We start from the raw sequence: 11,991 nt of genomic DNA on the forward strand, positions 1-11,991 counted from the left end.
TTTTTAGGTCAAAAGTTTCCAAAACAGTGCATAAAAATGCCTTTTTTGGCCTGTTTGTTTCCAAAAACTTGCCTGCCGCTCAGAATACTTCGTTAAAATAGGGTCTTTATTGCGATTTGGGAGGGCTCAGAAAACTAATTTGGTCGACCTAAAAAAAAGGTCGACAAAACTTCGATTCTTTTTTTGAAAATCCCCCCCAGTCCAAAATACGGACTTAACTTCAAAAAATAGCACGCCTTTCGAATTCCCAAGAAAAAAAAGATGGCCTTAATCCTCGTTGAATTTTTGGAACAATTTATTATTGACACTTTTTTATATATAATTCACCCTAATTGAGAAAACTGTATCATTAGGTAAAATTTTAATTACGCTGGAAAACGTGAAAAAGAAAGACCACATTCGCAACTAGAAGTCGATCAAGTTTTCCGGTGACCTTAACACTTTTGCTATTCTATAGAGCAGTTTGTCTTTCTTTTAGCAAAAGAAATGAACTCAACTTAGAAAGAAATGAAAAGCCAAATGACAAAAAAATTAATTTGAGCCTGAACAAATTTTAGTACTTTCCCTGAAAAAATCATCGCGATTACGTTCATCGACTCTTAATGTCTTCAAAAACAAACACTTGTTTTTATTGAGAGCCCTTATTAAACTAAAGATTAAAGTCTCACATCATCCCTTGCCATTGACAAAGCGGATATTGAAGACATGATGTTCAGCACAAGCTATGCAGCAAAATAGAAACACTGTTCATGAACACTTTTATTTGCGATTTCGGTTCGAAAAAAGTTAATTGTTAATTCGTAGTATAACACTACGCTTGCTTGTGTAAACAAAGAATGTGAAGTGAACTAGGAGAAAATCAAAAGTCAAACCGCAAAAAAACTAAACTTGAAGGTGGACAATATTTAAGACACCCTGCGAATTGATAATAAATTTTTCCCAAACAAAACCTCGTTCTCGTACACTTAATAATAAATATAAACTGGTTTAATGGTCCATAGCCTAGTTTCCGACAGTGAGTTCATATAAAGTCACGGGACAACCTTCGTTGATCTTTTTTCAGCTGCTTATGCACTATACAAAGAAAAAACCATATTCAATAACTTTCCAGCGAAATTTCTGCGTCAAAAATATCAAAATCTACTAGAATAGTCCCACAACATCTCTAACTACTTATAATTGACAGGCCAATTAACGTTTAAAAAACATAATTTTTCAAGTTTCTACTGCAGATTTAAATTAACCGGACAAAACGAACAAATTTTGAAAATTCAAACACGTTTTTCTCGAATTGGGTTAAGATTAGACAAAAAGTGAAGATAACAAAAGTTGCTTAGATTTTTATCAGAATTAATATGGGGCCATTTTTTCTACAAAATTCTGAACCAAAACTTTTCCCCAATAATGGGTCATTTTGGTTTTTTTCAATTAATCAAAAATTACGCTAAAACTACTTTAGTAATTGATGAAGAATATATATCACAAGAAGCATCTCACACACCCTAACAAAGTTCTATGGGGTTGTATCTCCAAAAACCTGTATAAGAGAAAATGTTTTTGCTTGATAGTCAAGAAATGAGATTTCTATTATATAAAACCCAAAATTTTGCCTAAAAACAAATTTTAAACAATTTACTCAAACTTTTGGAGATTTAACCTTTCTGAAACGTTGTTGGGGTGTGTAAGAGGCTTCTTGTGATATATATTGTTCATCAATTACTAAAGTAGTTTCAGCGTAATTTTTGATTAATTGAAAAAAGCCAAAATGACCCATTTTTGGGGATTAATTTTGGTTGGGAATTTTGGGGAAAAAATGGCACCATATTAATTCTGATGAAAATCTAAGCAACTTTTGTTCTCTTTGCTTTTTGTCCAATCGTAACCCAATTTGAGAAAAACTTGTTTGAAAATTCTAGTTTTGTTCATTTTGTCCGGATAATTTAAATCAGCACTGTATCCGATACTTTCAAATAATTTCATCAACCATGTGGCGAAACTTCAATCCTATTTTCATTTAGTTGAAAAGAAAACGTCTAACACATGAAATTAATATACTAATTTCATTTATTCTTTTCACAAGGAAAAGTCCCGTTCACACGAAAAAAAACAAGCCATTGCCTCCCCCCAGCGTCTTAAAACCAATACAATTCAGGAGGGAAAAGCCAACTTAATCAGCTAAATTAATCGTGAATTTCGCACCTATACTTAAATTCGCGGGTTAGTTTGCAATCGAATACTGAATTTAACAAGAGAATTGGCTCTATTTTTCTAAACAATTAGATAAGTGACCACAAGATTGACACAGAAGCGGAGCCGAACTTCGCATCATTTGCGATACAACTAGCCAATAGAAAATGAGACAGAAACAACAAAATCGAAAACAAATTTTTTTTTAGGGAAAAAAGAAACATTTTAGAAAAACAGTGGAAAAACAACCACCAGTATTTAATTAGTCAGCTTTGAGTATTTACTGAGTTGCCACTATGCAGACACTCTTTGAGGCAAAAACAAAAAAACGTCGCAAGAAATGGTCATAAAAAACTTCGAAGAGTTAAATCTTTAAATTTTGAAATCTTGTAACATTAACTACCTGAAATTTTAAAAAAAAGTCAATCATTTTTTGCCTTTGAAGCGTCTTAAAATGAAGTAAATAAGCCGATAAATATAAGCCGAAACTATTTTTTGCCTGATAAAACTTTTAAGCGAAAAAAAAACAAAAAGGAAAACCAAGGAAAATATACAAAGTCAGGGCTAATAATTTTAAAATAGCAGGATAAAGTCCAGACCGACGACAAAAAAAAGAAAAATGTTGAAAAACTAGATCACCAAAATCTAGATTTTCGTATGTCTCGTTAGATGTTCATTCAAGGCAAACATGTCAGGCATTTGTATCTTTCATTAGAAAGGAAACAAAACTAAGGAAGAGGAAACAAAGCCGACAATATTTAGCAGACACAGGTTGAGCCGAAATTTTTAAATTGAAATTGAAAATTTTCAAGTCCCCTGAAGCTACATTAAGCAACACTTGCACTAGCAAGTACAATTTAAAGTGGCCTATAGCACAAAAAAGACGTGATGTGTAAGCGAATCCGACAATAATTCAGCAGACACGAGTTGAGCCAAAAAAAGCATTATAAATAAATTAACGTTCCAAGACCCCTCTGAAACTACAATGAACAACACTTGCACTTTCAATTACAATGAAAAAAGCTTACAGCTCAAGCACAATCCGTGATGTGGCAATTGAGCCGAAAAAAAAATAAGCAGAAAAACGAAAGTCCAATAAAAAAGTTTTTAACGGAAAAAATTTTCAATTCATTTTTCTGGAAAAATAGGGTCCGGCCAAGACTCGAACCCAAAACCTTAGGACATAAAGGCAACCGCGTTATTTTTAGGCCAAGTGGGAAGGAATCTCAAAGTTGCTAAGATACACTAATAAAGCTACTTCACAATTTGTTACTAGGTTATATATTGTCTTACCTGTAAGAAAAATTGTTTGTTTACGGGAAAAAGTCTTGTTTCCGAATACAACACACTTGCTCACGTAAGTGTACTCATTAATGAATATCAATTAATCAGTATCATAGTAGTAGGGTATGTACCTGTGGTATGAACTCTCCAATGATGTTGACTGGTTTCTTGAAGTAGGTGTGATTGCAGAGGGAGAGACAGACACCGAACAGCATGTGCATCACTCCCAATATCACACTCAGCTTCATCTTGAATGAGTTCAGGAAGTCCAGCTTATTATCCGCCACCTGCCAGATCTAAAAACACTCATATTGCTTGCGAAGGTGACTACCGGCAAAAACATATCTTTTAATCTTCTCGCAAGTACCTTGGTCATCTTCGTGATCATTATTACACTTAGAAATCCAAACGTAGACAACCACCCTGTGGAGTGGTACAGTGTATTTTAAAAAACCATAAATAAGTGAAGAAATATGGATTTTCCGTTAATCTGTCAGATACCGTTTCTTTTATAGCTTAAAATTCAAATGTCGGTAATTGGAACTTCCCGAGAAAAAAAAGAGTTTCCTTCAAACGCCAATTGCCGAGTCAATCGCTCGATGCCACCAAGTTCAAGTGACGTTGAGCAATCTAGTATTTGCCACGTATTTTCGATGTAACATATTATTGTAGTTACTGGATCAATTCCAAAAGGGTATGGCGATTTGCCCGCGAATGAGTCATTCACTCCCAGCGTCACGATACTGTCTGATTTGCTGTTTTCGTTCTCCAGACCATTTGCGATCCTGCCCGGTATTGCCCACTGAGTTCCGAAGATGTTCATGGACTTGGAGAAAATGTCGTTGTACAGGAGGCCAGTGTAGATGGAGAACAGACCCATGAGCAAGATGAGGTATCGGCCTCCGAAGAACATCAAAAAGATCTAAATCAAGTGCAATTCAATAAGCTCATAAAATTGAATATTCTTGTAATAATTGCACAATTTTCAAGCAAACGCCAACTGTACTGTTCGCATCAAAATATCTTTCCTTCTATTTTGACAGATATAACAGCATAAACTTGTTTTGCACAATGTTGAAATTATTTGCTCGGCTATCCGAAACTTATAACTCATATCTTATATATACAAAATCAGGGACATCGGATCTCTCGTAGAATATCGAGATGCTTGAGTACCTCATTTTTGCTCTTGGCAGCGATGATCTGTTTCTCCTTGACTACTAGTAGCAGAGCAAACAGGGTCATGATGAGTCCATGACCACAGTCCCCGAACATAACAGCGAACAGGAAGGGAAACGAAATCACAGTGAAAGGCACTAAAATAAAGTACAAATGATAACAAATATTTCAGATCAGAACAAGGGCAGCTAGTGGCTCTGCAAAAAGCACATATTGTTTCGACCAATTAATAAACAATTGACATGGGAAATAAGTTGCGAAAAACATTTTTCTAGTTTAAAAACTTAGGCAAAATTGAGCTGAATGTATATTGGATACACAAAAACACGGTTGCTGATCACATAGTACTATGTTACAACCACAACATGACATCAGACTCACTAATCATCAAGTTTGCTTCGAGGTGTGACAAAAAAACCAATACAGACCATATTTCTTCTCACTCTTAGAGTAATAGGAATGAAACTAGATAGCAATCTGTGGTATTGTGCTGATTCATGATACAGATAACAGTTATGTTAGAACTAACTAGGATTTATCTCTCTGTAGGATGCTACTCCATACGCATCTATGATATTCTGGAACCCTTCTGTAAACTTGTTGGTCCGGTTGAAAGTTGGAGGCTCCTCGTCAGTAGGTATTTGCGTCAGTACACTTGAAACACTAGACAGTGAGTCCACAGTTCCTTTATCAAGTGCCGCTTGAATCTTAGGAACGTCAATTACTGGAATCCAACATTGCACCTACAAAATAAACGCAAATAGGATCGTAGATAGTTTTACGCAAATAGGATCTCATCACTTGCTCTACCACACATCTAAAACATCATTAATTTTATTAGACTACTCACCTGCAGATACTTAGGGGATACTTGGAAGAAGTTGAGAGTGTGGTAGATGGACTTCATCTTCCTCACTTTCATGGCCCACACTGGCAGCTGACCAGCCGCAGCCTCCAGCACACGAGATCTATGAACCAGTGTCTCGTCCAACACAGCCTGAAGCAAACTAACATTAACACAAAGAGGCGAAGCGTTACTTTGCGAGAACCAGCAGAAAAATGCCAGCAACAAAGTGAAATAAGGGAAAAAAGAAAAAGGTACCTTAAAAAAGGTTTTGCTGTGCCAGAACTGAACCTCCGACCAAGAGATAAGGAGTCTTACGTCCTAGCACCTGCGGAACGATAGCTTGGAAAACGAACACTAGAAACCGAACATAGCCAACAGAAAACTTTAAAAGAGTCAATGGACGCAAGTAAACAGAAAAAAATACTGGCTTGTTTTTTGAAAAATTTTCAAATTGCGAAATTCAAAGAAAAAAAATTTGATGCCTTTGAAGCTCTTTGTATGTCTAGAAAAAATTACGCCTTAAAATGTTCTCATAAAATTAACCCAATTAAAAAAAACTGGATCAAAGATACAATTTTGATTACGCTGAGAGTTTGCCTTCCTTTTAAGACAAGCAATGAACTGAACTAAGACAATCGAAAGTCAAACCACGAAAAAGTAAATTTGAGCCTAAACAAAATCTAAGTTTTTTTCGTTAAAAAAAAACGAAAAAAAGTCATGGCGATATAAGAATCTGAACTACGTTAATCGACTCTTAATAAAGCAGCTACAGTTCCTCTTAAATTAAATTTTTGCTGGGGGAAGCGATCCTACGACCACGAGGATTAGAGTCCCCTATCTTCGCATCTGCGCTACAGCCCTAGAAAACTTACTAACACTAGCCACAAAAAGCACCAAATACAAATAGGCACAATTTGGCAAATAACAACAGAAGACATCCACATGCATGTAGCTTTGCATGTAAAAAAAATTGAGAGCATAAAACCAAATTATCTGATCAATTGAAAATGCATCAACTGTGTTCACGTAAAACTAATCAAATTCAAACTAAAAGCTATGAAAGGTTGCAACCACGAGTGGCACTAAAATTTGCGACTTCGGTTAGAAAAAAAGAATAGTCGTACTTTTACACTACACTCGCTAAAAATTGCGAGAACACGGAAACCAAAAAACAGTTGTTTCAAAATGTTCAAACGTTTTTCAACTTTCGACGAAATTTATATTAAGTTAACGGTCTTTGAATTTGAAGAAATATTTATGATTGACACTTTTTTCTCAAAATTAACACAATTTAGCAAAACTGGATCAACAGGTGATTTTTTTTACTTTTCAAAAAGTGCATATATACCAAAGTGCACTCATAAAGGCATTAATATGTATGATCCACTTCTGTGGTTACTAAAGAATTACAACACTTTTCCCCGAAAAAAGAATGAACAGAAAAATCAGCAATACCTATATAAGTGCAAATCGCTTTGTTCATTTACACTTAGAAACAAATTTTTTCAATGCACCGGAAATTAATCTCCGACCTGTAGATTAGTTGTCTCACATCCTCGCATCTGCGCCACTAATGCGACTTGGTTTGGAAGAAAAGGTGCCTCATAGGTTTAAAGCTTGTGTAATGAGATTTTTGCTCAAGAATTTACTTTTTTTTCAGAAAAATAAAAACGTTTAAGGACTCCGAATCAGTTCCCAATAATTGGAAATCAGATATTTCGCTAATACTAGTAATATATCGGTAACGTATCGAACAAAATCCTGAGTTTGTTTAAGTTTCTATTAAACTCAGATGAAAGCTTCCCATTCTTGATTGCTTATACACATCTAAACTCCGAAACATCTTATCTTGGAAATTCTGATTTTTTGACAAAGTTTGGTCGCCAAGGTATTACATCTCCCATCGTAATTAAAAAAACTGCCGTGAATAAGTGTATACCTTTTACAAAGAGGCGAAGCAGAGCTTCACGCCACTTGCGATGCAAAAATTATAAGTCAGTAAAAGTTATCAAAAAATCAGATAACAAAATTGTTGCAAAGATATATTTTTTAATTATTTAAGCAACAAAATCAGCCTACCTCAAACATACTTTTTAAACTGCCTGCTATGCATCGAAGTATTCCGACACGCGATCGAACCAAAAACCACTAACTCTGATTTACTTTTTAAAGAAAGACACATAAATACCGAACAGAATTATTCAAGTTTTCAGAAGCCTAGACAAATAAGATTAGAAACACAACAAAAGTGATCTGAAAAACTAAAAACGATTTTAAAAAACACAACACTACTGACAATGAGAAATTTCGCGAAAACTTTCGAAAATCAATTCCAAAACAATTCAAAAACTTCTAAATTAATTTTTATGAGTTCAACAAAAAAACAGATCAGAAAAAATGATTGAAACAAAAAACCAAGAACTAGACACTGTTTATGAAAAATCGACTGATTTTCAACAGCTATGAAGCAAAAAATCGCCAACTTTCATTTCCATAAAACCCGATGAGAAGACCAACAAGTTGACTGAAAAAAGGGTTTACCAAAAAATCAAACAAAAAAATAACCAATATTAAAGAAAAACATAAGCAATTGAACTATTTTAACAAAATTTAGCCCGAAAACAGATCAAAATTAACTAATTATGAGAAAAAAAAAAGAAAAATGATAAATTCGTCAAGCAATTCTGAACAAAATTATCGAAAATTTTGATGTTTAAAATTTCGGATTTAATAGCACTTCAAGCTTGCTTGATTCCCAGTTTTAACATCCTAGCACAATAACACTAAGCAAAATTAGCCGACAGCAACTCAAACTGACTTTGCAAAACGATGAACTCGACTAGCAACTTTAATATAAATTACCAAAAATTTTGAATTTAATTATTTCTGATTTGCTGGGAATTCAGGCTTGCTTCGTTCTCGTTTTTTTTTAGATGAAACGGCTACTTTTTAAAACAATATGGGCTAAAAAGCAATGAGAACATATTTTCAATTGTTTTAGAAAAACTTAACAAATATACGCAAAAAATTGCAAAAACCCATTACCTACACAAAAATTGCGAAAACTCATTACCAGAAAAAAGCAATTGAAAAATCATTCGAAAATGAGCCGACGGAATCACAGCCGACACTCAAGTGCCGAAAAAATACCGAAATTTTATGGCACAAAAAATACTATTAAACGAACTCATAACAATCACACAAGGCCCATACCTAAACTAACATGCACATACTTCATTTATCTCTACGGTAAAACATCTAGAATTGCCCACAGGATCTTCACTTCTAGAAGTGAAGATCCCGTGGACAAAGTTGTTTACGGGAAAAAAGTCTAGTACCCGGTTGCAATATCCTTGCTTATCGCAAGGGTAATGAACAAACTACACAATCTCCTTCATATCCCAAAAGAAGGAGCTAGCAAAAAAGATCCCAGCAAACTTTATTACTTAACCAGAGACCTGTAAATCTGCTATGCGTGCTTCTACTCCGCTCAGCATTTCCCTCCGCTCCGCAGTCTGTTCAGGACAGGGGTAGAGTGTGGCCCTGAAACCCTCGCAGATTTTCTTCACTCTATGGCCAAGTTGTTCCCCTTGGAAAAAGACCAGGAACACTGTCTTTCTCAAAGAGTCGCCCTAACTCAAGAACAAACAAGATTTAAACTACAACAGTCATAGCTGCAAATTATTGTTTTAAATAAAAGCTTGACGAAATAACCAATCTCTATTTCCAGCAAAATGATGATGTGCCATTTTAATACAACTGATTCTTCATTAATTTTATTTGAAAATGCTCGACAGCGAAGTTAGCACGGTTTTGGACAGACGCGCTTTTAAATTTGTTGTTTACATTTTAGTTCGTTTTTTTTTCAGAAAAAAAGACAATAATACAAGATTTAGAACTTACCGTGGAGGGGTCGATAAGTGGCTCCTCGATATCAGCATGTTTGAGGAACACATTACCCCTGCACACTCTCCACAACACCCGCTCGAAGGCACCCAGCAGCTCTCGTTTGATCACCCCTGCCACAACTCTAAACGACAAGATCCTATAAAAGCAAATGAGATCGAGTTGAGGGGTCTTTGTATCTATCGCTTACAAAGCTGTGCAAAAATTATTCAAACAGTCCCATCAAAAAACTATTAGATTTAAATTGCATATAATTTTCAAATTCGTTGCTACCACCTGTCAAGATATCGGGACTATTTCACAGCCTGGATGAGCATAACTTCATTATCGATGAGCTAATAAATATTTGGCAACTATGTACTTTTGAGACTAAGCCACGATTTCATGCCATGGGGTTTGCTAGCTTACCCCAACTTAGAAGCCCCCGGATCATCTGGGAAACCCACAAAGTCATCAGACTCCATCCCAACATCGGGAGGATCAAACTGACCTGAGCCCTGAAACAACAGATGCACCTGAGGCTCTCAGGTATTCTATTATCTCACCCCAGTTTTAGAGCCCCTCCGGTTTGTTGTGCTTCTGCACCTGCGCCCCCCTCGGGCTCCATCAGCCCCTCTGTCTCACCATGATCGTCTCCGAGTCCTGGTATGTCACCTGGAACTGGCGTTGAAAACCTATGAGAGTCAGCCTAAATAGACACAAAAACACAATTCAAACCGAACATTTTCATCAACAGAGACGTTTGATGATAACCATAGATCCGCTAAAATTCACACTATCATTGGATATAACAAAATTTTCAACTCGCTGAACTCAGGTCTGTTTGTAAAACAATATCTAATAGAAAGGTACTGATAGGTACAGTTTTTTTTCTGGATCCAAAAAGTGATTTTTCTCAACTTAACAGCTTGAAATGATAAATGCATCGATGATTGTCACGGAAGAAAATCAGAAGTGTTAATACCTCCTGGAAAAAGATGCCGGTCCTGAGGAGCACTTGCTTCAACTCCGTCAGCTCCAGGAAATTCTTCTGCAGCTGCTCCTGGTTTGAGAGTAGTTCACGCAATTCATTCTCCAATTTTTCTAGTTGGCTCTAAACAGAGATTCAAGCCAATATCTTTACGAGTAGACAAATCGCGAATCACTCACACGACAGCTGACGTCCAACTTCACTACTTAAACCTAACGTTACGAGAAGCAGAAATTGATGTACTTTAATTATGTCGAAATTACGCTTTTTGAAATTCCACAAGAAAAAAGTTACTGGATTGTACTTTTGATCGAATTAATACTGTAACTTCTTTGCAGCCGCAAAAAAACTCAATTGAAGTATGACAGGCATTACTTTGGGAGAGACAAAATGAATAAAAAGAGCAATTGACCTTTTTCATCTTTTTCATAGAAAATTCGTCTCAAGGTTGTGTGAAAAAATCGATTTAGCATGCAAAACAATCAAAATGAAAAAGTGGTCTTCGTAATTATTGGCGTCTGTAGGCTATTACAAGATTACTCACATCCAGCTGGTTCATCTCTCTGGCCTGTGGCACTTGGTGATCATCGGGGACACTGTTGGCCACTTGGATGTGTTCCTCCTTCTTCACTTCCTTCTCTATGAACCTCAGCTTCCGCTCCATCTCCTCACAGCGCCTCACCTCATTCACAAACTTACGCTGGAACGCGTTCACGTCCGGATTCATCTAAACACACGAGAGATATCACACATGTACAAGAACGAACTCAATGTTCACTCTATAACCTCCATAGTTTGATTGAGACATAGCCATGTGGACATGGGACATAGGAAAAACGGACATATAAGCAAGAAAAATAAATATATTTTTGAGAATGCGTTCAATGATCGGATCAATTTATGATCCTATAGCCTAAATTTTCATTCGGATAAAAACTAAGCACCAACTTGAGGGTGGATGTTTTTTAGGCCGAAATGGGCAACTCACATCTCTGAATTGGACCAGCCCACTCTCCCCCACCTCACCCACACAGTTGTACGCAGCCTCACTCTGCAGGAACAGCTGGTACAGGGCCACCTCCTCACACCGGAATAAAGACATGCTTTTTATCTATTGTATCAAAATGACTCACAATGAGTTCACAGTCACAGGCAGCTGCTAGACAACTCAATCAAATTGGCCTCAAATTCAGATGAAGAGTCAGATATGATATGATTTGATGTTTTGATACACACAATAGTACCAAATCTTTCTGAAAGTTGAAGAAACGTCTGTAATAATGAAACATGAGCACAAGATTATGTATGTTGCTTAGTGAATCATTAACAATATGAACACAATAAGTTAGATGTGACTCAATGTTTTATTGATATGTTTTATTTGACTCTATTTGTTTTATTTTACATCACTAACACATAAAAATAAATAAATGAAGAGATAAAAAGATCTAAAATAACTAAAATAACATGTCCAATGGACTAAACTCAACCAACTTACAGTTGAAAAACTTGTTATATAGCAATTTAGCACTTAACAATTACAAGATCTCTTTAACTAGCCCCCCCCCCCCCCACCCTATAGTAACTAAACTAATAATTGCCACCCCTATAAAGAAAT

At 35.9% G+C, this 11,991-nt stretch overlaps 1 protein-coding gene across 7 annotated transcripts in view; it reads right to left on the reverse strand.

Moving 5' to 3' along the window:
• LOC134851198 (V-type proton ATPase 116 kDa subunit a 4-like) overlaps positions 1–11,754 on the reverse strand; it is a 30,874-nt gene extending 19,120 nt beyond the window's left edge. For 5 of the 7 annotated variants that reach the window (XM_063867171.1, XM_063867174.1, XM_063867173.1 and 2 more), the window contains exons 1-11: positions 11,362–11,753; positions 10,918–11,100; positions 10,368–10,496; positions 9,949–10,091; positions 9,401–9,527; positions 8,956–9,129; positions 5,501–5,647; positions 5,180–5,393; positions 4,648–4,787; positions 4,148–4,393; positions 3,603–3,767 (exon numbers count right to left, since the gene is read on the reverse strand). In XM_063867171.1, the coding sequence (XP_063723241.1) occupies positions 3,603–3,767; positions 4,148–4,393; positions 4,648–4,787; positions 5,180–5,393; positions 5,501–5,647; positions 8,956–9,129; positions 9,401–9,527; positions 9,949–10,091; positions 10,368–10,496; positions 10,918–11,100; positions 11,362–11,475 (1,782 nt within the window). In that variant the 5' untranslated portion in view covers positions 11,476–11,753. Of the gene's footprint in view, positions 1–3,602; positions 3,768–4,147; positions 4,394–4,647; positions 4,788–5,179; positions 5,394–5,500; positions 5,648–8,955; positions 9,130–9,400; positions 9,528–9,811; positions 9,901–9,948; positions 10,092–10,367; positions 10,497–10,917; positions 11,101–11,361 lie in introns of all 7 variants that reach the window. The other 2 variants (XM_063867170.1, XM_063867172.1) reach the window with 2 other exon arrangements.
• Positions 11,755–11,991: the final 237 nt, after the last annotated feature.

Source organism: Symsagittifera roscoffensis, chromosome 7, assembly GCF_963678635.1.
Source record: "Symsagittifera roscoffensis chromosome 7, txSymRosc1.1, whole genome shotgun sequence".
In the NCBI taxonomy this organism is placed as follows: Eukaryota; Metazoa; Xenacoelomorpha; order Acoela; family Convolutidae; genus Symsagittifera; species Symsagittifera roscoffensis.